This window comes from Crotalus tigris, unplaced genomic scaffold (genome assembly GCF_016545835.1).
Source record: "Crotalus tigris isolate CLP2741 ecotype Arizona unplaced genomic scaffold, ASM1654583v1 scf7180000017854.1278166, whole genome shotgun sequence".
NCBI lineage: Eukaryota > Metazoa > Chordata > Lepidosauria > Squamata > Viperidae > Crotalus > Crotalus tigris.
The window spans coordinates 678,187-705,245 of NW_024096676.1; the positions used below are offsets into that span (position 1 = coordinate 678,187).

The 27,059-nt window shown below is 42.2% G+C and overlaps 1 protein-coding gene across 1 annotated transcript; it reads right to left on the bottom strand.

Moving 5' to 3' along the window:
- Positions 1-479: 479 nt before the first annotated feature.
- LOC120308033 (SUN domain-containing protein 5-like) lies at positions 480-26,099 on the bottom strand. Its single transcript, XM_039343464.1, has 13 exons — positions 26,048-26,099; positions 24,751-24,877; positions 21,923-22,020; positions 20,440-20,529; positions 19,200-19,284; positions 15,780-15,850; positions 13,500-13,555; positions 11,729-11,769; positions 10,201-10,357; positions 8,265-8,349; positions 6,839-6,948; positions 5,004-5,171; positions 480-530 (listed from the first exon to the last, which is right to left on the bottom strand). The coding sequence occupies exons 1-13, from the start codon at positions 26,091-26,093 to the stop codon at positions 480-482; spliced, it is 1,185 nt and encodes a 394-aa protein (XP_039199398.1). The 5' UTR covers positions 26,094-26,099.
- Positions 26,100-27,059: the final 960 nt, after the last annotated feature.

The window sequence follows — 27,059 nt, forward strand, 5'->3', positions numbered from 1 at the left end:
GGCTCAGGTAATTACATATTTAATCCCTCATAAATAACCCCAAAATAACAGTGACTATAGTGGTATAGCCTTCCAGAAGAATTTGGGATCGAGTTGGGTGGGGTTGGGGGGGGGAAACAGAAATCTTAATGTACAAAGATTTGTACAAGATAGATGGTTGCAGTCATCATGAGATTACGTTTGGTGGCCATTGAAGGAAACCAGCTACCTACTTGAGTTGGAAGGACTTGTCATCAGCAAAGTTAAATTATAACGTTATGTGGCTACTGCTGATTCTTTGGTTCTCTGAACAGGCAGAAAGAAATCTAGAGTCTGGAATAAATAGTAAATTTGTGTTGAATCAATGGACCCTGGTAATGTTGCATCAGAGGCTCATTCAGAGCAAGTCAAAATTGCTTTCTACAGCCACTGTGTGTGTGTGTGTGTGTGTGTGAAGAGATCAGCCAGGTGTGGAGTTCAGATTTGTGACCTTCGGGTGTTCATGCAGCATAAACACTGGCAGATTGCACTGCTGAAGAAAGTTCTTTGTCCTGGAAATGGAAATAGATTATCTTGTCCTCAATGACAAAATACATCATTTTCCCCCTTTCTTTTCTTTTATAATCCATTGTGTATATTTGTCTAGAACAGTGGTTCTCAACCACTGGGGGTCGAACGACCATTTCACAGGGGTCGCCAAACAATGCAGTCCACCATTTTTTCCCCCTTTTCCTTAGCTGTGCTACTCCCTTTTATTCTACTGGCTTTTGAAAGCCAATAGAATAGACTCTCTTGAATAGAGTCTAATTCTATTGGCTTTCAAAAGCCAATAGGAATTGTCCAGGCTGTCTCCGCCCTGCTGAGCCCGCCAAAAGTCCCATTCTGCAAACGGTGCTGCACCGGTTGAGTACTCCTCGACTTACGACCAGTTGAGTAGTCCTCGACTTACGACCGGTTGGGGGTTGCAGCATTAAAAAGGTTGAGAACCACTGGTCTAGAAAATGCACATGTTGTAGAGCAGAGTTGCAATACAGCTAGAAACTATATGGGGTTTGTTTGTCTTCCAGTCAGGCTCTTCCTGGGCATAATGTTGTTCTGAGTCTTCCTCCAGCTTGGGAAAAGAGCTAAGACTCCAGTGATGAAGCACCTACAATTTCTGGAGGCAAGCTGTTCCACTGGTTAAGTGACTCACTGTTAGGAATTTTCTCCTTAATTCCAGGTTGCTTCTCTCTTTGATCAGTTTCCAACCATTGTTTCTTGTCCTGCCTTCTGGTATTTTGGAGAATAATTTGACCCCCTCTTCTTTGTGTCAGCCCCTCAACTACTGAAATACTGCTATCATGTCACTCCTATTTCTTCTTTTCTTTAGACTAGCCAGAGCCAAGTTCCACGGCCATTCTTCGTAGGTTTTAGTCTCCGGGCCTTTGGTCATCTTAGTTGCTCTTCTCTGATTTTTTTCCAAACTCTCAACATCTTTTTTGTGATGTGGGAAATAAAACTGGACTCAGGTGTGGCCTTACTAGGGCTTTATAAAGCGGTACTAATACTTTGCGTGATCTTGATTCTATGCCTCTGTTTACACAACCCAGGATTGTATTAGCTTTTTTGGCTGCTGCTGCACCCTGCTGGCTCATGTTTAAGTGATTGTCCACTAGGACTCCAAGGTCCCTCTCACAGTTATTGTTTTTAAGCCAGGTCTCACCCAATCTTTATTTGTGCCTTTGGTTTTTCCTGCCTAACATTGGATGCATTTCACTGTGTGTGTCATTGGAGCGGTGGTGTCAGCAAATGTATTGATGTTGACAACTGCACAGACCTCCTTGGCAGGTTGCATGGAGCCCATGGACCATATGAAGTGCAGGCTAGCATTACAATAGGTTCCCTACCTGAAAGTGGACTTAAGTCTAAGTCTTTGGTCCTTGTCCACCTTGTCCTACTCTTTGATCCTGGTCCAACATTTTAAGAGTGTTGCAAGGCATAATGTATATATTTACCCCCTTTAGCTCTCATTGTTCTGAATTCTGGAAGGGTTTCCCGTTGCTTGCTGTAGAGTTGCCTTGGATTGGTGTGAACATCCCTACAACTTAGAAATAGAAACAGCACAAGTTGCCTATACACTCTACAATTCCTCTGAGTCTTTCATTAGTTGAAAAAAATAATAATTGTATAGCATGCCTCCCCAACAATCCCTCTTATGGTGGAAATTTACAGCGTAAATTTACAGAGTAAATTTCCTATCAATGTGAAGAGAGTCCAAACACTGTCTGTTCTTTGTCTCACTTTCCTCCCTAAGCACATGAAAAGCAATAGCAAATCCATTTGGCTTGAAATTCACATATCTTTTAGCACTTAGGTTGCCCTATGGGCCTTTAGGGAACTCTTGATAAAAAAAAGGCTGAGTTTAAACAAAATGCTGAATATTTTACTTAGCTCTTTCAAGATAGCACTAGAAGTGGCCTTAAATACCATTAAAAAAACTGAACTAGCAAGATAAAGCTTGTTTGCTACAAAAAAACCTAGTTATTTATCATGTCTACAAAAGCTTGAGTCTTCTTCTTTTTTTGCAAAAGGGTCATAAACTTTCAGGTAGCCATGCATTCTGGGAGACGATATCATGCTGAACCATACAGCAGCAAACTCTTTCAACAGCAGATTACAAAATAACACAAGCAAAATCTTTTCTGGGTGAAATTTACTTGGTCAAAGTGTGCTTTTAATGGAGAGAAGGCTCAGAGTTCAGTCCCATCCATCTTTCATGTGGAGCTGAAGATAAGAGACACTTCCTTGTAATAGTCTCAGCCTTAGAACCTTCTGCTTCCATGCCAATCTTTTGCATCTACATGTTTAGCTGAAAGTTAGTGATGACTATTTTATTTACTCATGCTGCAGAACACTGTTTATCATGCTCCAACTCCTATCCAAACCAAAACACCACTGCACCTTCTTGAAGTTCAGTTCTGAGCATCTTAAGCCTTCTTCAATGAACAGCCCTCTCTAAGTGGTTTACAGAGTCAGCAGATGGCCCTCAACAATCTGGATTCTTATTTTACAGACCTCAGAAGGATGGAAGATTGAGTCAACCCAGTGCCCGTTAGGATCGAACTCCTGACTGTGGGCAGAGTTAGCCAGCAATACTGCATTCTAATCACTGTGCATAGCACAGCAACATTGCATAGCAACATTGCTTTCTCTTGTAATAATTCCTCTCCTCCCCCCCCCTTCCCCCCTCCCTCTCCTCCCCCCCCCCCCCCCCTCTCCCGCCCCCTCCCTCTCCCACCCCCTCCTCTCCACTCTCTCCTCCCCCCCCTCCTCCCTCCCACCCCCCCCCCCATCCCCCCTCCTCCCCCCCCCCCCCCCCCCCCCCCCCCCCCCCCCCCCCCCCCCCCCCCCCCCCCCCCCCCCCCCCCCCCCCCCCCCCCCCCCCCCCCCCCCCCCCCCCCCCCCCCCCCCCCCCCCCCCCCCCCCCCCCCCCCCCCCCCCCCCCCCCCCGACCGCCCCCCCCCCCCCCCCCCCCCCCCCCCCCCCCCCCCCCCCCCCCCCCCCCCCCCCCCCCCCCCCCCCCCCCCCCCCCCCCCCCCCCCCCCCCCCCCCCCCCCCCCCCCCCCCCCCCGCCCCCCCCCCCCGCCGCCCCCCCCCCCGCCCCCCCCCCCCCCCCCCCCCCCCCCCCCCCCCCCCCCCCCCCCCGCCCCCCCCCGCCCCGCCGCCCCCCCCCCCCCCCCCCCCCCCCCCCCCCCCCCCCCCCCCCCCCCCCCCCCCCCCCCCCCCCCCCCCCCCCCCCCCCCCCCCCCCCCCCCCCCCCCCCCCCCCCCCCCCCCCCCCCCCCCCCCCCCCCCCCCGAACCCCCCCCCCCCCCCCCCCCCCCCCCCCCCCCCCCCCCCCCCCCCCCCCCCCCCCCCCCCCGCCCGCCCCCCCCCCGCCGCCCCCCCGCTCCCCCCCCCCCCCCCCCCCCGCCCCCCCCCCCCCCCCCCCCCACCCCCCCCCCCCCCCCCCCCCCCCCCGACCGCCGAACCCCCCCCCCGCCCCCGCCCCCCCCCTCCCCCCCGCCCCCCGCCCCCCCGCGCCCCGCACCCCCCCCCGCCCCCCCCCCCCCCCCCCCCCCCCGACCGACCCCCCCCCCCCCCCCCCGCCCCGCCCGAACGCCCGCCCCGCCCCCCCCCGCGCCCCCCCCCCCCCCCCCCCCCCCCCCCCCCGCCCCGACCCCCGCCGCCCCGAACCGCCCCCCCCCCCCCCCCGCTCGAACCCCCCCCCCCCCCCGAAACCCCCCCCCGAAACCCCCCCCCCCCCCCCGCCCCCCCCCCGGCAGACCCCCCGCCCCCCCCCGCCCCTCCCATACGAACCCTTCCCCCCCCCCACCCCCCCCGAACCCCCCGAAAGCACCAGCCTGAAGATGACGAATGAGACTTCGTCGAAACGTCGCCAAGACACTTCCAATTTTACGTGGGAGAAAACCTGAATAACCAAAGACCTACACATATATATATCTATATATCTATATCTATATATATCCAAATTAAAGTATCTAAGTCGATTATTATCTGGACTCTATTACTAGTTTGTCCAGCCTCTATTGATAGGTTGCCAGTCCAAACTCTAGAGAAGTTGGCAGTGTATCATATGCTAATCCCTTCACAATGAGATTGTCAAAGGGAACAACAGCTTGCATATCCAAAATTAATGTATTAATTTTTTTATTAGATTTGTATCCCACTTTCATTTGTTATAATTTAAGGCATGTAGATAATGCTCCCACCTCCTATTTTTCCCCAAGAACCTTGAGACTTGAATTGGCCTGAGAGAGAATGACTGGCCTAAAGTCACTCAGCTGGCTTTTATGCAAAAGGGACGACTAGAACTTGGAGCTCTGATTTCCAATCCTTCACCTTAACCACTATGCCAGAGTGGCTCCATATCATATATCAGATTAATATCAAGGGCTTAGTAGCCTTAGTGCTTCCTAAATCAGAGCTCTTTTAATGCACCTTAGAAGAAAGATATAGGATAAGTTAAAGCAGTATTGTACTTACATAAACCAAGAAATCTTTTAAGGCGCTTGTGATTCCTTCCGAAAAAGCTATTGCTTTCGAGATGTGTTGAACTGTAACGGCTGTGAGTTGGACTTTTTCAGGCAGTTTAATTACTGCTTGGCCCTCTGATCCTGAGAACGCCCAGCAGTTTCCAGGGTTAACATCCGGCTACAAACAGACGGCAATTCACATAAATAAAATCTTCAACAGACACAGTCTGAATTCAAGTTCTGCAGGTTGATTTTATCTGTGAGTACAATAACAACTGGGGTTTCTTCAGGAGTGTGCATGTGTGGCAAAATTGCTCCTGATCTCTTAGCTATGTTTTCTTTGATTTATTAAGAGGTCAGATATACCAGCAAAGTAAACTATTACTTGGTAAATAGTGTTCTGTATTTAAACCAGAATAATATCCCCAAAAGTATAAATTTTCCAATCCCATTCCTCCCTTTTGAATGAGGCATTCTCACTTTCTCATTCTCTGTCACTCTGTCTGTCTTTTAATCTCACTCAGGAGAAGAAGAGAGTGGGCAAGAAAGACACACTTTTATTTGCATCCCCCTAGAAAAGAAGGGAATAGATGAAGAACTGGGAAAATGGTTACATATGGCTGAGGAAAGTAGAAGGTGAAAAGAACAGATAAAGGGGATGGATGGGATTAAGCACATTACAGGAGTATTCCTGGAAGATTTGTTACTAAAGATGGCTTGCTCCCAAGCATTTATCATCAGCAGTCAATGCTTCAACAGCATCTAACTCAGTGTTTCTCAACCTTGACAATTTTAAGGCATGTGGACTTCAACTCCCAGAATTCCACAGCCAGCAATGCTGGCTGTGGAATTCTGGGAGTTGAAGTCCACATGCCTTAAAATTGTCAAGGTTGAGAAACACTGATCTAACTAAATATTCAGGGAACCATTTTCTTCCATTCTGACGCCCAATAATGAAGAATTCTATAGAAATGGAAGAGAATTCTTCTTTTGTTGCCCAATGTCTAGAAAGCATAAATAAGGAGAAGCAGTCCACCCTATAGCAATAGCAATAGTACTTAAATTTATATACCGCTCCACAGTGCTTTACAGCACTCTCTGCACTGTTTGCAACATCAGCATATTGCCCCCAGCAATCTGGATCCTCATTTTACCAACCTCGGAAGGATGGAAGGCTGAATCAACCTTAAACTGGTCAGGATCGAACTCCTGGAAGTGAGCAGAGTTAGCCTGCAGTACTGCCTTCTAACCACTGCGCCACCACAGCTCTTACCATCATTTAGAATATTTTTAAAGACAGCAACATAAAACTTCACAAACAATTCCAGATATACATTCAGAAACAACATTCAGAGGAGAAAGGGAACATTTTGCACTTCTTTGGAATATTCTATTTTTGAGCTGGAGAGTTTTGGGCATCCCTCTCAGCCTGTACTAAACCAACCAAAATCATATTATTGTAATTTGTGAACACAGCCTTAGTGTAATGCAAGGAAACGCAACAGTTATATTTTCAAGTCAGAAGAAAATTAGCCTTGAGAAATTGCAGAAAAAGTTTAGCCGTACACAAACATGTGCATAAGAACATAAGAAGCTACACTGTGTTTCCCTTTACTGATTTCATAAAAAGTTAAAATGAGGTCGGATTTTATCAACATTTCGATCTGGAATACAAGATCTCTAAGAAATCCAAGGGCTAGATTGAAAAGTTAAAAAAAAAAACATCCAGAAGAAAATAATGACATGTAGTTATGAGATAGAAGCTGGACTCAAGGGACAGTACTTTTTTCTAGTTGAGAAATTGTACTCTTCCACTGAACTAATTACTTAATAGCAATACTGCACCTGTAAAATAGTTTCAGGGGGGTTGGCTGAGGAGATAAATGGAAACCAACAGTATTCCTGGTGCAAAAAATCGTAAGTCTTGGATGTCCTGTCTTTATCAATCGTGGCTCCTAGACAGACAGACAGATGATTATGTACCCTCCAGCCGTTTTCCATTTCTAGTGAGCACATAGGTGTATTTTCTCATGAAGCTAGATGACAGATTTTTTTAAAGACTAGAATTAGTACAGAGTAAAATGCAAAGAGATTTCTTATCAGAAATTACATTCATTCACATGTAATTTCCCAATATCAGTTCCCACATAGGTAGTCTCCATATAGATAGACGATAGATTTTTATAAAGGCTAGAATAAGTACAGAATAAAATATAAAGAAACTTCTCATCAGAAATTACATTCATTCACATGTAATTATCCAATAGCATCTTTTGGAAAGTTTAGTGTAGAGAGAGGAAAATCTGTCAGATATTATTTCAAGTCACTTTTTTTTTTCCAAACTTCAATTCAGTTCTATTTCATTCTCATACCAGTCTGCTCAATGTGTCTATTTGCCCATATTTCCTTCAATATATATGTTTGTTTATTAAACAAATTTATATGGCTGCCCAACATTTACAGTCACTTCAGACAGCTTACAATAGGGGTCCCCAACCCTTGGTCCGTGGACTGGTATTGGGCTGCAGCATGCCACCAACCGGGCTGCACAAACAAGCAAAGCCCCATCCGTGGGATGCAGGCAGCACATAAAACCATGCACTCTCAGATCTGTGGAAAAACCTTTCTCCATGGAACTAGTGCCCAAAAGGTTGGAGATCTTTGGCTTACAACATTAAAATACCACAGTGTAAAAACCCATTAAACCCCCCCCCCTCCTTACCTCAAACTCACATTAGCCACTTGGTTGGCTCCATATCAACCAGGTGTCCCCAGGCCTGCTGACAAAACCAAGCCTTCCAAAAAAAGTAAAAAGGTAGAGGCCAATCTTAAAGAAAGCCCTTCTCCTTGGTCCCACAAGATGTACCTCCCTAATAGATGGAACTGATGACATAATTTGCCTTCTGGTGGGCCAGGAAAATGTAACTGAGGAGAGGTTCTCCTTGTAGGGATTTAAATATGATCTCCAGCACTTTAGTTGCACCCAGAAGATTGATAAGTTCCCTCAAAAGAGGTGATACATGCACAAATCTTGTCTTGTGCAAAACTATGTGGGCCACTGAATTTTGAATCAACTGAAACTTCTCAAGGGCATCCCCATGTAGAGCACATTACAGTAGTCCAAATGGGAGGTGACTACAGCATGGGTGATGGTAAAGCAGGCATGTTGGTCCAGGACTGGGTGTAACTGGCGCATAACTCACAGTTATGCCAAGGCCCTCCTGGCCATGAGTTGCAAACCCAAAGCCACTCCATCTTGTCAGGACATTACCTATTGATTTTTGAGCCCAGTCAGCCATCTGTATGTCGTCTTCAAAAATCTTCTTAAAAGCCAAATGGAGTATATCAAACATTTCCTGTGAAGAAGAAAAATTCATCAGGTAAATGGTTTATACAAATGTCAGTTGCATACATTAGACACCATAAATTATAAATAGCACCATAGACTTGGTTCCAACTGCTAGCAACAGTCTGGAGAATATGGACAATGAAGCATCATGTCCAAAAAGCCAAAATTTGCCAATTCAGGAAATGGTTGGTTCCTCGAGTTTGCTGAGAAAAAATAGGAAAGAAATGTGCCTAAATGAATAGCCCTGTAAAGGACAGTTAACTGGTATCTAATCATATTTTTTTTATAGCAAATTTTAGCTAAGAAGGAATGGATGCTTGTGCTTAAAACAGTGTGTACCATGATTCTATTAGATTATTCAGATGTCCTTTATATGTGATTTAAGAATGTGGAAAGATGATGGTTATGAAGCATGCATTGTAGCCAGCCTAGGGCACAACTGAGAGCTCTACTTCAAATATCCTTCCTGCTTTCTCTAAGAAATGACTCAGTTGATCTCTTCAAATCTTTCAGGCCACCGAAAGATAGCATTTCATTTTGAGAGCTCTAGTCAAAGGCACTTTGGGGCCAATGTCAAAAGACAAAACTTTACGCCAGTGCAAAAATTTCCGTGAAATGCCTACATTTTTTGGAGATGTGAAGGCTGGGACGTCTGAAGAAAAGTGGGTAGAAAGGAGAGGTGATTGATTTAATAATTCATAGGACCATCAATTAATCCAGCCAGACTATCTCACGTAGCAGGTTGGAGATCGACAAATTTCCCCTGAACTTTTTGTTAACTGGTAATCCCATAATTTTACTATTTTATTTATTATTAAATGTCTATGCCACCCAACTTTCCAAACCACTAATTGCTTTGTCTTGGCCATAAAGACTTCAAACATACTAGAACATCCTTTATTATGAGTATCACTGTCACGGGTGGTAAGAAACCTCTATCTAGGGGTTGTCCAAACCTTTCCAGCCCAGATCCAGTAGTCCTACTATTTGCCTCATGTTGTTGAACACCTGGCACTTCCTTAGCTAAGCAGACAACAGCCGCCATACAGAGCACACTATGTCCCTGCTAAAGACATTTAAGCATATAAAAGAACTAACTGTACACCACACAAGCCTATTTAGAATAAGATAGAATAACAGAGTTGGAAGGGACCTTGGAGGTCTTCTAGTCCAACCTCCTCTCAAGCAGGAGACCCTATATCATTTCAGAGAAATGGCTGTTCAGTCTCTTCTTAAAAGAGATGAAGGCAAGCCATTCCACTGGTTGATTGTTCTCACCGTTAGGAAATTTCTCCTAGGTTCTAGGTTGCTTCTTCCCTCGATTAGTTTCCATCCATTGTTTCTTGCTTTGCCTTGTGATACTTTGGAAAGTAGGTTGACCCCCTCATCTTTGTGGCAGCCCCTCAAATATTGAAATAGTGCTATCATGGCACCCCTAGTCCTTCTTTTCATTAGATTACATATAGCCAATTCTTGTAAGCATTCTCTGTATGTTTTAGTCTCCAGTCCCCCAATCAGCCTTGTTGCTTTTCTATGTACTGTTTCTCAACATCTTGCTCATATTGTGGTGACCAAAACTGGATGTAGTTTGGGATATTAGTGCCCAGTATGAAATTATAACATACCCTTTGCAGCAGGAAAGCAAGAGAGCCTCCCTGTGGTTTAATGTTTTCCCTGCTGTATTTTTAAGCATATTTGGTACTCTGGAGGCTGGGCATGAGAACAAGCCTAACAGACTTTAGTTTCATAAAAGAAAAAAAAAATGACATTCTACGGTAGCAAGAGATGTGAAAAGGAAAACGATAAACTGGAAAGATAGAAGACCAGAGAATTTCTGAGATTAGTTTCAGCTTCCTACTTTCTTGTCTCCTGGAAAGTCACTTTCCTCAAGGATTTGCTTTGTGGACTGTAAGATGCCTTTCCTGATGCTGCCGATCTCAGAATGCATGTGATCCATCTCTTTTTTAAGACCCTGAATTTCATGGAATTGTTCTTCAAGCAGATGTTGTGATTTCCTTGGAATAAAGGGGGAAAAACTGATTGTCAGGATTATATCCAGGCTGCAAAACTCTGAAAATTTTTTAAATAGCAGCAAAGGATATAAACCATACTACTGTTACTGCCATCTAGTGTTGCCCAGATCTTTGCAGCAGACTAATGTAAGTACAGGTTCATTTAGTGACGGTTTGAAGTTACAACAGCATTGAAAAAAGTGACTTATGACCATTTCTCACACTTACAACCATTGCCGCATTCCCATGGTCACGTGATCAAAATTCTGATGCTTGGCAACTGACTCATATTTATGGCAGTTGCAGTGTCCCAATGTTCTGTGATCCCCTTTTTGCGACATTTTGACAAGCATAGTCAGTAGGGAAGCCAGATTCACTTAACAACTGAGTTACTAACTTAACAAACTGCAGTGTTTTACTGAGCAAGTATAGCAAGATAATCATAAAATGGGGCAAAATTCACTTAACAAATGTCTCACTTAACAACAACAATTTTGGGTTCAATTGTGGTCGTAGGTTGAGGACTGCCTGTAATCATAACTGTTTGCCAGACCATTCCTGGGCCTGCAATGCACCAGCCTATTATTGTGGGTACATAAGCCAGGACATTAAGACATTTTTCCTGAATCTGAAGAATGCTAGGTTCAGGAAAGTGTATATTAAGCATGCCTGAACCCCACACCTTAAACATACGTACTCAGGAATTCATCTTATTGAACTCAGTGGAACTTACTCTTCCAAAGAAAGAGACATAGGATTGCAGCTTAACTATTTTATCCCAGGGACAAAAGAATTGTGTACTGCGATCTCTAACCAAAAGCAAATGCATAGTTGTTCAGAGACGTCTTTCAACCTTAAGACTTCCTCCAAAGTCTCCAGCAAGGGATAAGAATTCATTCAAACCAAGGATGGGATTGGTCAACCTACTGTTTTAACCCTCTTAGACCAGGGCATGGCTGACTGTGGAATTCTGGGAGTTGAAGTCTGAAAGTTGCCAAGGTTGGACAGGCCTGTCCTGGATGGCTCCTGCTTGTCTAAGCCTGGCTGGATGCTGCTGCATTTAAATAAGCCACATTCCCACTGAGATTGGTACAGCTCCCATCCTGACCTTATTTATACAAACCATAAACCATGACTTTCCCCCCCCATATCTTAGGTTTGAAGGGGGAAGAGACCTCGTTGTGGGGTTTTGGTTTATTGGATGAGGATCTCCAGACTTTTTTTTTTTTTTTAAAGCTTAGATACATTCTTGTTTTTACTATTGTATTTTGAAAACTGCCCAGAGTCATGATAGATTGAAGCATCTTATAAATTTAATTAATGAGTAAAGTCTTTTTCTTTAAGATATTTTGGAGGGATATGGAATAGCCTTACCAGAGTTCATTCAGCTCAGTTTCATACACTTTTGTAAGTTCCTATTGGAAGGAAAACAAACACATGATTCAACTTTAATATAAACAATCAAACAATTTATAACATGCAGACCCCACCATAATTAACCATAATCTATGACCATTTTAGAAAAAATATATACTTAACTTCAATTCCATAATTATTCAGCCAGAAGTATGTAGCAGATTACAATCTTATCATACTTACTACAGATAGTCTTTCTTCATTAAGTGATTGCCTCAGATAGTGACAATTTACAATCACAATGACAATGAAAAAGTAACTTTGGGACCAGTACCCATATTTATCTTTGCAACATCATTTGGTTACATGTTCACACTGCCTTTTGCTTATCCCATACCCCCTCATGGAGCCAAGAGATTTTTATTTGTGTTTGCTTGTTTGTATCCCATTTTTCATTATTATTTAACAAATAACCCATTGAGATAAACATATCCAACGCACCTTCTTCCTTTTATTTTTTCCACAATGACAACCTTGTGAAGTGAATTAGGCTGAAAGAAGGTGACTGGCCCAAGGTCGCCCAGCTGGCTTTCATGGTTAAGGCAGGACTAGAACTCACAGTCTCCTGGTTTCTAAACCAGCACTTTAATCTCTATACCAAACTCAAGCAAGCTGTCACTGCCTGAACTTTTTGTTTGTGTAGCAGTGCTTTCTCCAAAACTGCTGAGAACAACTTAACAAGCTTAGCTGTGTAACCCTAATTAGTTGGTTACAGCCTGCTGGCAGCTGCTACCTCAACTGACAAAATCCTAATTAGTTTCACCCTGAAGGCACATGCTTCCTAAGAAGCTAGCAGCTACACTCCTTTCAATGTGTATTCCTCATTGTGTGCCTGCTCACTGTCCAATGAATGTAAATACAAGTATTAATTCCCTTCTTTCTAATTATTCCAGTGCCAGGATGAGCATTTCAAATGGTGGGGAATAGGGGAAAAGAGGTATATGATTTGGCCTTTCCCCCAGTTTTTTCATAAATTGAGTTCCCAACTCCTTCCACACTATTTGGGCTCACACAGCTGTTTGGGGTTGTATCCTTCGGATGCTGTAAAGCAGGTGTGTCAAACTGCCGGCCCATGGGCCGGTTGCATCATATAGAGGCCGCACCCACCCCAGCTCCAGCAATGGAAAAAAAGTCAATATACGTCACAACACGTCATGTGACACGGCGAGTTTGACACCCATGCTGTAAAGCAAGGTAAAGCTGAAGTAAAATAATAAGCAGAATTCTGGTCATGTGATTTTTTTCACTTAGTGGCAGCCTTGCTGAACAACCAACTTGTAGTTTGCCAATTGCAGTCACTAAACAAGGATTACCTGTTATTGGAGAATGCTAAAGTAGAGGAGCCAGCATTGCTACCTGAGCCATTCTTTTATTTTTTTAAAAAAAAGGAAATCCAGGTTTTAACTGTCATATCCATGATGCCAGACTAATATTGTCCCCAGTCCAATATATACACAAATTCACTTGCTGTCTTCCAGATACAACATCTCTGGCAGCCGCAAAATCCAAGAAAGCAAATGTGAACAGCACCTCCATTATAATGGCCTCATTATTCAACAAGGGCTTGTTTCCATTGAGAATCACTACTAAGGAAAGGCTCTTTATGTTTGGCAGTCATTTTGTTTTGAGGCCCACTGCATGCTTCCCAAATTCTCCATGAGTTGCCCAGTCTGGCCCAAAACCATTTTGATTACTTCCATTTCTGTCTATTATGTGGAATTGTATTTACCTTTGATGATAGGCCATCTGATAATTGCAGATATTGACAAATGCAGTAAACGGTACCTGTAAGAAATAAGCAAAAATGGGAAATGTTTGTACAATTAACTCTATAATTGCCTTTTAACTTGAAGTTTCATGTCCAAGAAATTGTTAAAGTTGCACAGAGTCAGCCTGGTTATTTCACACAGAGGGAATTACCCAAGTGCAGATTCATAGACTCACTTTTTCACATTGCAAGTCCAATTTGAAATTACATGACTCTCACCTAGAGTTTTTTAATTGGGATTTATTACAGAACAACTCTCAGCTCAGCCTCGAATCTAGTTTAGTAAATATAAAATCTCCTTTGATCCAATCTAGATCAGTCACTGGGTCCAGAGGTTTACTTTTCCAAGTTTTAGGACTTGTATTGGAGACCATATTCAGGGAAATTTTCTCTACTGGAATCTCCTTTGAGTTATGTTTAGTGGATATTAACCATGGATATGTCCATGCACCTTTCTTAGTACAGGTAGTTCTCGACTTAGCAGTTCATTTAATAACCATTCAAGGTTACAACAGCACTAAAAAAAAAGTGGCTTATGACTGTTGCAGCATTCCCCTGGTCACATGATCAAAATTCAGACACTTGGCAACTGATTCATATTTATGATGGCTGCAGTGTCACAGGATCATGTAGGGAACAGCTTTTGTGACCTTCTGACAAGCAAAATCAATGGGGAAGCCACTTAACAACTGTGTTAGTAACTTAAGTGCAATGATTCACTTAACTGTAGCAAGAAAGGTCATAAAGTGGGACAAAACTCACTTAACAAATTTCACTTAACAACATATATTTTGGGCTCAACTGTGGTGGTAAGTGGAGGACTATCTATACTTTTGTGCCTCTGGCAGGGTTGCAGACATGCAACATACTAGAAGAGTATTAGGAAAGAAGTCTCTGTTCTCTTTTCTCAAAACTCTTCAAGAAGTAAATTAGTCCTACTTAGCAACTTTACTGGACACTTTCTCTCTTCCATTTTGAAAAATTGAAAAGCTTGGAAGACTAGTTTTATAAACACAGAGTAATATAGAAGTGAATATAAGAAAGATATCACCACACATAGCCATCTCCCACTGCCTGAAGGAGCATTTAAAAATTCACTTCTTCCTACCAATACTTGCCATTCAAACTCCCAACTTCTTCAACCACCTACCAAAATTACAGAATCTCTTTCAGCAATAGGAGAAAAATTTGTATCTGCTGAGAAAAGGGTGAGTAGGCATAGGTTGTACAATAAAGCGCCCTTGCATGCAGGTTGGATACTTCTGCTGTGCATTTTCATGCGTATTTGTCCTGCAAGAATCTGCAGGTGTCTCATGACTTTGTTGGATCCTGGTTTGGAGGAGGAGAAGTTGGAGCCAGGACCATCCAACAGGGAGGACACAGTCTTCTCCAAATGAGTGGAGAGTCTAGAAGCTGAGGACAAGGCAGCTCCAGGGCCGTCTGGCAGGTGAACGGGGGCAACCTGATGGGGAACCTCCTGCAGGAGAAGAGCTGCTATAGAGGGTCAACAGAGATGACAGGCTCCAGATCATCTCTGAGGAGGAACACCTGCGTCCCCCTCTGATCAGAGAACAGAGCAGAGAGGGGCACAGAGGAGGTCAGTGAGGTTGCTTGCAAGGAAGCAGCCCCAACCTTCCTCACAAGGAAAGCTGGGAAGGGTAATTTAACCAGATGCTGAGGAAGATGTGTTTGCCGGGAACAATTCTTCGTTTTGATGTGCTTCTTCCTGGCTTCCCTGGATCCTGTTCCTTGAACTTTGGAGTTGGACTTCACTCTCAGACTTCAGACTCTTAGACTGTGTTTTGATTGCTGGAACTCTGGACTTGTTGGTATTGTTACCTCCCTCTTGCCTCATGGGTCAGCTGGGACTTAGTTTGTGAATCCAGACTGAGGGAAAACTGAGGGCTGGGGCAGAGCTTCATTGGCACCATCCTGGGTTGTTTGTCACTGTGATAAGTGAGCAATAAATGGTCCCTCTTGAATTCTGCCTTGCCCATGTGACTTGGGTTAGAACATGAACTTTTTTGGATTAAGCAGGGGTCCTCAACCTTGGCAACTGGGAGTTGAAGTCCACAAGTCTTGAAATTGCCAAGGTTGAGGACCCCTGGGATAAAGGATGCCTTTATCTCTGGCACATTGGGACTTCTGACAGATGCTTGACATGAGCACCTTTTATGTTAGATTCATGAGAACCTGCCGCTATTCAAATGTTTCTCAAATCTTAAGTGGAACAATACTTACCATAAATGACTGAGACAGCTATGATGAGGAATGTCAAGCATTTCACACAGTCTGCCATAGGATTTTGGTTTCTGAGGAGGAAGACAGGATGATTAGATGAAAGTCAATGGACAGAACAATTCTTAAAAATTGCAAAGGAAAAGAATAGGAATCTTGATAATAGTGAAGGATACCCCAGGGCATTATTGGTTCCCTTCCTAACCAGAGAGGTTTATTAACAAGTCATTCTGAGGATTGCTGCTACTTCATGTCTTTTTCTCTCTCATCTCTTCCTTGCTTGATGTCTGCCATAAAACAATGCATGATGTGATGTCATCAAACAGGGTGTTTCCTCAGTCCCCTGTGCCAATGGTATCACATCATGCATTATGGCTATACTAGCTCTTGCATGAGAAAGGGAGCAAACACCTAGGAAGTTGAATATATTGAGTTCAAACAGTTCAGCACTGTTTAAGTTGTTAGCAGCATTATTAGATTTTACACAGGAGTCTTTCCCAGACTGGACATGCAGAGACGGAAGTGCAAATTGCCTGCATGTAAAAGAAGTCATTTTTTCCCCTAAGCATCAAATTCTAGGCAATGCTCAGATTATTACATTGCTTGACCTTAGCTGGTTCTTACTTTCTTAAGCAAAGGGAAGAGGCTACTGGAATAAGTTAGAATAAGATCATCATACAGAATGAATGGATTGATATGACATAATATTGTCAGTTTTTATGGTGGACAAGACTAAGAAACCAAGGCCATATAAATTTGGATATTTTATTGTGAAGCTATACTAACAGAATCTTGTAAGTCAACATGCTTCCCTCCTCCTTCATTTTGTCTTCTTGTGACCTGGGAAGGGACCTCCCTGAGATGTATTCTCACATTATTTTCTTGACCTGGGCTCAAGCCTGTTTACCTAACTATTGCTTTCATAGTGACTCTTTTCCTATCTTTCAAGGACATTCCCTCTGCCCTCCACATATCTTCGCCGAATGAGAGCAATCCAAAATTATATAGAAAGAGGCAGCCATCTTGATAGGTGGAGGGCAAATGACGAAATATGTATCATCATGCAAGCCACATGACTTTTGTACTATCCTGTGATATTGGGGAGTATGAAAGGCCAAGGTTTGCTTCATGACACATATTTTGTCCTTTGTATATCATCATGGTCTGCTCCGGATGCATACAGATTTTGAATTATTGGGTCATTATTCAATCTAAAATCAGATATCTTGATGTGTAAGGCATATCTTTTATGCAAACCTAGAACCTAGGAGAAATTTCCTAATGATGAGAACAATCAACCAGTGGAATGGCTTGCCTTCAGAGGTTTTGTGGCCTCATCGCTACAGGCTTTTAAGAAGAGACTGGACAGCCATTTCTCTGAAATGGTGTAGGAGCAAGAGATTGGACTAGAAGACCTCCTAGATCCCTTCCAACTCCTGACACATTCTTGCTGTAGATATCCATAGCACTTTACACTGCAAATGGCCTATCCATCTCTATGTTCAGAGTTAAAAAAAATTCTCAGAGAAACTAGAGTCCTTAGTCCACCTCAAAACTTCGTATTACAAACACATTGCTTTCTAGGGCCAATAGCATCTTCCCCTTTCTAGACATAAAAGCTGCAGCAAATGTGAATATCACAGTTGTTTCTTGAAAAGTGTAATGAATAAATGACTGTGAATTAAGCCTCAGCAATTAGACCTCATTATTTAGCTTTGGTACCAAGATTCTGCTCGGTAACAGACCTGAGTAGTAGCATGATGCGAGGAGTTGACCCCAATTTTATTTCTCCCTTTTTACTGTTGATTTTGCTCTGCATCTACCATAAGTCTTTTCTGCTTAGGCTTGGTAGCTTCCAGAGGTATTACCGTTCTTTGTCCAGGCAGAGTAAATGAAATCCATGGGATTGCAATAAAATTGGTGTGAACTAGGAAAAAGTTGAAATGTTAAGCTAAATCACAGGATGTAGAAGAGTTTGCTCTTCTAGACCTCCTGCCTCTGGGATTATACTTTAACCAGCTCCTAACAAGATCGGGGAGAGGAAGGGGAAATAAACCAGAATTATGGCTAGGCACAGAATGAGCTCAGAAGCATGTTAAGGTCACACATTTGAGACATGGAAAAGCAGAAGAGAGAGGGAAAGAAAAAGAAGAGTGGTTGAAAACCAGCAGGAGGATCAGCAGAAAGACTACTTGTGAATAAACCGTAAAGGAAGAGATAACACAAGCCTCATCTTTCCTCCTACAGGTAATGGAGGCGAGAGTTTGAAGCCATCCAAAGGTTTCAAGACGTCAGAGGGTATCTCAGCCAATGTGGGTAGAACAAGACTGATAACTTTCACCACCAGAGAAATTACCCAGTAAGCTGGCTGGAGGAGATTTGAGATTTGGAGAATCAGAGAGAAGTAGAATTGAATTTAGAGGGAGGGACTTAGGATCAGGGAGAGAGGAACTGTAAAGGAGACGTTGCAGAATCTGTTACTTTTAGAGTCAAGGAAGGGAGAAAGTTAATTGCAGGGTAATTAAATGCATAAAATGCTTCATTAAAATGCAATAAAATAGTGGGACATTTCATAAACTTAAAAACAATACATTATTATAATATACTGTATAACATGGATTTATAAACAAGTAATTTTATTTTAATATTTAAAGTACGGAAAGTGTATTAAGACAATTAAAATAAGAAACGTGTGAGGGTAACAGCTCTTTAGCCCAGGGATCCCCAACCCCTGGTCCATGGACCAATACCGGGCAGTGGCATGCCAGCAACCGGTCTGCACAAACAAGCAAAGGCCATCCGCAGGATGCAAGCAGCACACAAAACCATGCCCCCTCTGGTATGCAGAAAAACCACTCTCCACTGAACCGGTCCCTGGTGCCCAAAAGGTTGCAATGTGGAATAATGAACAATCACTAGAATAATGATGTGTCTGCATAATTACTGGAATAGTGCTGTGTTAGTAGTATGTGACTAACCTAATGTGCATTGCACTTGGATACAATGTATGTAGCAAACTCTCCATCGTATACCCCTGAGAAATGAACCTAATGTATTACAACGTGTATTTCAATGTGTATTCCTTTGTTCCTGAGAAAAAGAAAGTATAAAACTGAAGTCTGAACCCACCCTCGGGGTTCAGAATTGCTTGTTGCTATTGCTTCTGAACCTGCGCAATAAATCTCTCTGCTAAAACCCTCTGGAATTCATAAGAGTCCTTTCATTTTCCACAAGAGTTGGGGATCTCTGCTTTAGCCTATTTAAAATTTTCCATGTCAAAACAGATCAAATATTTGATATTTCCAACCTCTACCCCACCCAAGGCAGATCTTCTGTAATGGAGACTATCAGATGCAAAGTTAGCTGTCTTGATTTTGATTTCTTTCCAAAGGAGCTTTTGAACATTTTTACATTGTTACTTACCTTGCACAGCAGCAGGATTGTAAAAGTTTTCGAAGAAAGCAGAAAATAGAATATACAATAAGGCTGGGAATGCAGCATATGGTTTCTGTGAAACAGAACAATTCACAAAACATTTAAGCAGTTGGTTCATAAAGTAATTGGGAATATACTTTTTTGTTCATCTGATCTGCTGAGGACTGTAAGTACGAAGATAATTAATACCTTCCTAGAAAAAAACATTAAATAACACTGGTAAATTCACAGTACAAACTCTTAGCAAATATACCAGTTAATATTATTTCTTGTATGCACCATGTATGCTATTGCTGTATATGATTCATCATGTCATCCTCATTCACCATGAGATATAGGATCAAATCCTATTTTAGTAAGTGGTGGGATCTAGTCAACATTAAAACCCAAAACAAAATGTTAGGTCGCGATGAGATCTAGTTTTGCATCCCATTTTAACAAATAAGGATCTCCAAATTACTGATTTGCAGAATTATGGGTTAATCTGAATATCTGGATATCTGGATATAGCCAACCACTACTGACCTTAGGTGCAACCCAGTGGAGATTAGGTCTTCTTAAATCTTACTAAAATCAAAGGAACTTTTAGAATTAAATGTTTATTTCAGTTAGATTTTTTAAGATTATTTTTTTTCTGGACTGTATCATAAGGGAATTTAATTTTAAATGTCCACCAAAACTGTTGGTAGAATTCCTGAAATGAAATCCTACTCTTTAAAAAAATGGCATCTTAATAATATATTTTAAGACTTTCACACTAAGTCAGAAAATTACCATGTCCAATGGGCAGACTTAGAAATGGAAATTTTCTGAGACACACTGTCCCTTTCTACATGTAGGAAAACATACAGTAGATGGGAAAGATAGATGGGGGTAGCCTCAAGTCTGTCATTCCTGCATTTACAGCTTACTATAGGTTTGGATGAGTATGTAACATTCTGTACTACAAGGTAAAATATCTTGCTACCATCTTGTATCAAGTGGATAAGAAAAAAACTCCAGAAGAGTTTATATTTGTCAATCTACTTAAATATTATTCCACCTCTCTCTCAAAGATATAATAATATTTGGCCCATCATGATATTCTAAAGTTGGAAGGTGTCTTGGAAGACTAATTTCCATCTCTGATTGTAAGGCTGTCTAGCTTCTGCTTGGATAACTTTAGTTGTCAAATGCATCATATTTTTAGGAACGCTTGCAGAGGAAAGTGGAACTGCTAGATACATACTCAGCGTACTCCTTTCAGATGAAGCTGTAGAATTAGATGAGAAGTGGCTATAGCAACTCTCACCGGCAATGACTTCTCTGGTAAAACCTCCTGCTAAAGAAAAATCATCTTATTATCCAGTCATTACTATCATCTATATCAGGGGTGTCAAACTTGCAATGTCACGTGATGTGTTGCGACGTATCGTGACTTTTTTTCCCATTGCTGGCAATGGGGTGGGTGTAGTTTCGCTATGATGCATCCGGCCTGTGGGTCGGCAGTTTGACACCCCTGATCTATATCAATGATTACAGATTGGATTGGCAGCAGCTGCTCTGACTTCCAACTGAATCAATATATATTTCTACAATCTGCACAGTAGTTTCCTTTAGTTTCTATTCTTATGTCTAGGCCAGTGGTTCTCAACCTTTTTAATGCCACGACCCCCAACCGGTCGTAAGTCGAGGACTACTCAACCAGTCGTAAGTCGAGGACTACTCAACTGGTGCAGCACCGTTTGCAGAATGGGACTTTTGGAGGGCTCAGCAGGGCAGAGACAGCCTGGACAATTCCTATTGGCTTTTGAAAGCCAATAGAATTAGACTCTATTCAAGAGAGTCTATTCTATTGGCTTTCAAAAGCCAATAGAATAAAAGGGAGTAGCACAGCTAAGGAAAAGGGGGGGGGGGGGAAATGGCAGACTGTGTTGTTTGGCGACCCCCGTGAAATGGTCGTTCGACCCCAAATGGGGTCCCGACCCACAGGTTGAGAACTGCTGGTCTAGGCCCTCTTGAATAGATCGGTTGCTAGAGAGAAGATATAAGGGGAATAGCAAAATTATGCATTGTCAGGCCCATACTGAAAATCTTAACTCTTTAATGGATTTGTATATACTGTATACGTAGTGCCTACATTTCTGTGTTCAGTATGTGGCAGAACATTTTGTGCTAACATCGGTCTTATTAGCCACCTACGGACACATCGTTGATGGCCCATAACCCACAAGATGTCAAGGTCTTCATCAAAATCAATGGACGAACAACATATACTGTATAGATCTAAACTGTCAAAATGATTCTCGATGCAATCCTGACATATTTTTTTCTGTTTTTCTCTTGAATAGATCGGTTGCTAGTAGAGACAGAGATGAGGTAAGGGGAATAGCAAAAAATTATGCATGCTGGTCACCCATATCTGATTTAAATCTTAACTCTTTCTGGATTTGTATATAAGTATACAGTGCTGAGCTAGATTTCTGTGTGAGTCAGTATGTGGCAGAACTGAAGAATGCTAAGCATCGGTCTTATTAGCCACCTGACGGACACACGTTGATGGCCCATAAGCCCACAAGATGTCATGGTTGGGGCAAAATGTGACGTTAAAATGATAAAAGAATATACACATATGTCCTCCTATTAAGCACACATACAATTTATATTGCTTTCATCAGTCTCTCCCTCTTGTCAACAGTGTTATTCAAAGCCTAAATGCTTCTGGCACTTACGCCCATTTTCTTCTCCCTGATCGTAAATTGAAGACATCTGGCTAGATGAGGTAGCTGATGTCCTGGGATCACCTCCTGAAGAATTAAGCAGGTACCAGCTGAAAGAAGAAGAGTTACAAATGATCTCCGATGCTTTACAAAGGTACATGTTATGTTGGGGCACCATTTGTAATCACCGGTAAAAATATCAACCCTTTAGCATTTAGCAATAGCACTTATACTTATGTACTGCTTCACAGTGCTTTACAGCCCTCTCTGAGCAGTTTACAGAGTCAGCATATTGCCCCCAACAATCTGGGTCCTCATTTTACTGGCCTCAGAAGGATGGAAAGCTGAGCTAACCTTGAACCGGTCAGGATCAAACTTCTGGCAGTGAGCAGTGAGTTTGCCTGCAATACTGCATTCTAACCACTGTGCCACTACGGCTCCTGAATAAAACTTTATTCATACTTTATAGCTGTAATTTGGAGGCTGCCTGAAATACAATACATTATCCCAAGAATGATGTTGCTTAGTGTCCTTAGTCCCATCCATTGTGGCAACAAGGCATATTAAAATACTACAGTATTTGCTATTCCTAAATGTTGTTTCTAGCCTATGGTTTCCCAAACATGATGTACCTATCTTGAGCAGGTGCAGACAGAGTTCAAGGGAGGTGTGAAAAATCTTTTAACCCCGTTGTTACAATAAATCCATCTTTCCCAAAGTTTCATTGTATTGTTTTCATTGTTCATTTGTGTTCACGTTAGCACAGTATCTGGACTATTAGGGGAGATGTGTACATTAAGATTATACTTTTTTCCAATATTTTTTTTATTTTATTCAAAAAATTAAAATGCAAAATACAAAGGTGGGAAAAATAACAAAAACAAAACAAATGGATAAAAACATTTTAAAAAAGATGTGAGTTAAAATGACAAAAAAGAAAAACACATATCCCTCCTATTAAGCACTGACAAATATATTGCAGCCATAGTTTTCCCCCTTGCAAAACAGGTTCTAGATTTATAAACTTCTACATCTATTTGCAACCCAATTTGACCTGTCATACATTATACGTAAGAAGTAAAAATAGTTAACAATACGTAGGAGATGACCAGGCTGAGGCTGAGGGAGGAGCCAAACACATCATAAGTCATGAGTCACTGAGCATCCACAAGAGATCTAAGTGCAACTCACCTCAAATTCCTCTCTTATCTCCCACGCATTTCCCGTAATGGTCAGTTGGCCAGATTCTTGTAAAGAGTTTACGCTTGCAATAAATCTTTTTACTCGTTTATACTCATTTGAACTGCCTGAATCTCCTGATTTCCCAGGTGCTTGACAAAGTTAACAACAGCAAAGTTAAACTTCAAAGCCCTCTGTTAACAATACTTTAACAATATGTTATTACAATTAACTTGATTTAAGGTTGTGCCATTAGATGGTACACATACCCTAAGTCACTTTTCCCTCTTCATATCCAGATAACTCTTCATTCCAGTTTCTCAATATCATCTACACTGCTTTGAATTTCTTGCAGAAAGGCCGGTATGTTACATACTATGAATAAACATTTGTTTTGTTTGTATTTGCTGCCCATGTCACTGTGGAGTACTCTGGGTGGCTCACAATATTAAAATGGGGAAAATATTAAAAATCTAAAAATTACAATAGTAAGGGAATGAAACAATAAACAGTGGAAGTATAGTAACATGAATATGAAATTAAAAAGATGAGCAGAGGGAAAGCAGGAAGCACAGAGGGAAGGTAGGGCCAGCAAGTTAGTCTAGCAAACACCTCCAGTGATGTACTTCCTTATTGGGTCCCTGGGCCAAGGGCAAGCCAAGTCTCCAGGCTCTTGTAGAAGGATAGAAGGATGGGGACAAACCTCACCCTGGGGGGAGGGGGGGGAAAGGGGCAGAATGTTCCAGAAGGTTGGTGCTACAGCAGAGAAGGCTCTTCTCCTGGATCTCATCAGTCAAAGTTCCTAGATCAACTTTTAAGATTTTTAAGAAATGCCAAATTCCATGTTCATCACACAGTCTATTGTTTTATTGCTTGATTTCTGTGGCCATTTCCAATCTCCAATGTTCTTCTTTTGAATGTTTACAGTCTTATTATATTAAGGTATATTTCAATATATGGCATGGGGTACCTTTTCATAGGTCATTTTTATCTTATGCAAATAATGTTATGGCATCTGCTACTCCTACATTCTTTTGAATATATTATTCCTAGGAAATCCTCTTCACCACTGTTTGCTAACTGAGTCATTGTCCAATGGCTCATTGCAGAAGATTGAGGAGTCTGGGTTTTTTTTTTTTTTTTTTTTTAAAAAAAAACCACTTATACTTTGCTAATTACTAATTTGGCCCAGATGCCAAACTATGACAAACTAAATATGAATCCTAAAGTGCATTGAAAACTTCCTTATTGTTGTATGCCACAGTGGAAAACAGATACTGGCACCCAGGCCTTTTGGCAGCTTATCTTTGGTTATTGTCCTCCTCAGCAACTGATTTCTGGATATGACTGGAAAAATTCAGGATTTAAAGGAACACACTTGGAAACCCAGTGATGCAATTAGAGAATCATTTACAAGCAATTAATGAATTGCAGCAGCACATGTGCAATCATGTAATCATTCATAATGTCTTCTCCTACAGTATAGGAAGCTATACTGTACAATTGTAGCTGACTTGAAAATTGAGAGAGAGGTTGGTGGTGCTGGGGATTGAGGCCTGAAAACAAGAGCATTAATTTGAAGACGACTCTCCTAGATTCTTTTTCACAGATACATTTGTTATGTTGCAATAGCTAAATATAAATGCATGCATCCCTCTTACCTGTTTGTCTGGGTCTTGCCTGATCCTCTTGTTCCCCTGGTACTACTACCTTGCTCATTAGAGTTATCTTGAAAATCTGGTGGTGCTTGAGCAGGACATCTTCGCACAGAGCGTTTCCCATCCATCACTGAAAGAACAGTGTGATAATTGGACGTATTTCAGAAGAATTGTTTTGGTTTCCTTCTTCTAACTTATACCAAAAAGTTACATGCACAAAAAAGCACCCTGCTTTCCACATGCATCAAAATAGCATCCATTCTGTCTTTCCGATGCACTTCTGTGATGTGTGAAGATTAACTGCCTGACCTCCAGTGTGTGATGTCATAATAGGAGGTCTACAGTAAGATAAATATGATCATCTCATGACATCACAATACGGCATATGATATTATCAGCAGGGAATTTTGTTCCTTTTTACAGCAAATGTATGGTCACGTACTTCTCCATATTTATAGTGGCACTTTTTGGGTTAGCCAAATAGAAGCTGCGGCTCATGTTTCTATCACAGAAACATCAGTCTTTTAATCAAGTTATTTAGGGAAGGATTAGAAAGGAAGGGTACATATTTTATCTCTGTTGCAAAACCAGGAATTGATCCCAGATTCAGTTCTTGACATTGCAGTGCAGATAATGTTTTGCTAAACAGATTAGGGATCCAAAGCAGCTTCCTTTGTTTCTAACCAGCCCCTTTTTACAAAGTTGCTTGTTATAATCATCCTTTTTGGCACAATCCACAGACAGTTTGTGTTGTGGAAAGATCCAACAGTTACTACATTTTTTTCATATTAACAGATGATCACACTTTGTGCACCGTCTGTAATAGAAGTTGATCCACAAAAGCAGATCCCTGTGAATGCCATTTTCCTTCATTGCGAGGAGACCTCAGTATGAAATCTGAGGGCCCAAAGCTAAGGAGCTTTTTTTAAAAAATAACAAAAGTTATTGTCAGGTGAAGAAGGAAAACAAATGAGTTGAAGTGCTGGATATTTTCACTAGAGGTCAGTCTTACTTCATATTAAACAGCTGATGCCTCTAGGATGATCCTTTCAGAGACACACATTCCCTTACTTAAACAGAGAAAGAGAATGAGGATGGGTGGGCAAAAAAGGATTGGGAGCAGGAGTGACTTCCAACTTCCTGCTTGATTCCCCATTGATATTACTTGTGGGAATCTGGCAGGGAGTTTGGAAATCATTCTTCTTCAGGTGACCAGTGAAATTGTGAGGAAAATTGTACCCCCACTCTCCGTCCCAGCATGTCCATAAGGGCCCCCTCTCTTTAAGGAGGAAGGGCTCACCCATCAACCTCTGGCGCTCCCCAGAGCTTCTGAGTCTTTCTCTCATCCTTACTTCACCTCCTTACTTTATCTCCAACATTGTTATTTCAATTGTCAACCTCGGTTCCAAGGCAGCCAACTGCCATTTGCCTATCCACCAGCTGATTGGATGCAGAGGGGAGAGGGAGGTGGGAAAAAAGGTAAAGATACAGTCCTCCCATCCTATCTTGCAACATGCAGCCCATGGGTTTCTGGGAAGTGTGGTCAGAAGGCGTGGTGGCCCTGAGATGACAACTTTCCCAAACTTCATTCGTAAGTGAGTCATGGGTGCTGGATTTCTGTAAATTAGCTCATTTGAATTACTTTGGTTCAATAATTGTTGTCTTATACCTTCCAACTGAAAGTCACAAAGAGACATGAGAGAATATAGATATACCATAGCACAGGGGTCCCCAACTCCCAGTCCATGGACCGGTATGGACCGTGGCATGCCAGCAACCAGTCTACATCAACAAGCAAAGCCCCATCCGCGGGATGCAGGCAACACACAAAACCATGCACTCTCCGGTCTGAGGAAAAACCTCTCTCCACATAACCAGTCTCTGATGCCCAAAAGGGGGGGACCTCTGCCATAGCACATCCCCACAGATAAAGCTGCAGAGAATCATAGCTTACCAAGGCAAGAAGTATAGGGCATTTTTGCTCTCTTGCCCTTTTGCTGCTGTGTTATTAGGCAGCCTGATCTTGCAATAACAAAAAACCATAAGATTGTATGTTTGAATGTGTCTATCATTGGACAGTTAAGTTCTTTCTTCCTTGCTCAAATCGTGGAGCCTCTCTAAGGCTAAAACATTGCATTATAGCATACACTTTAGAGATTCAAGACAACTTCATCATTCATGCTAATCAAGGAGTGAGGAAGATATGTTTAAAATAATTTCCTTCTGTTTGGATGATTCCAGTATTACAAATGCAACACATAAGCATAGCTGGTTCTACCACCTCCTTACCATACATATTCACAAACAAACAT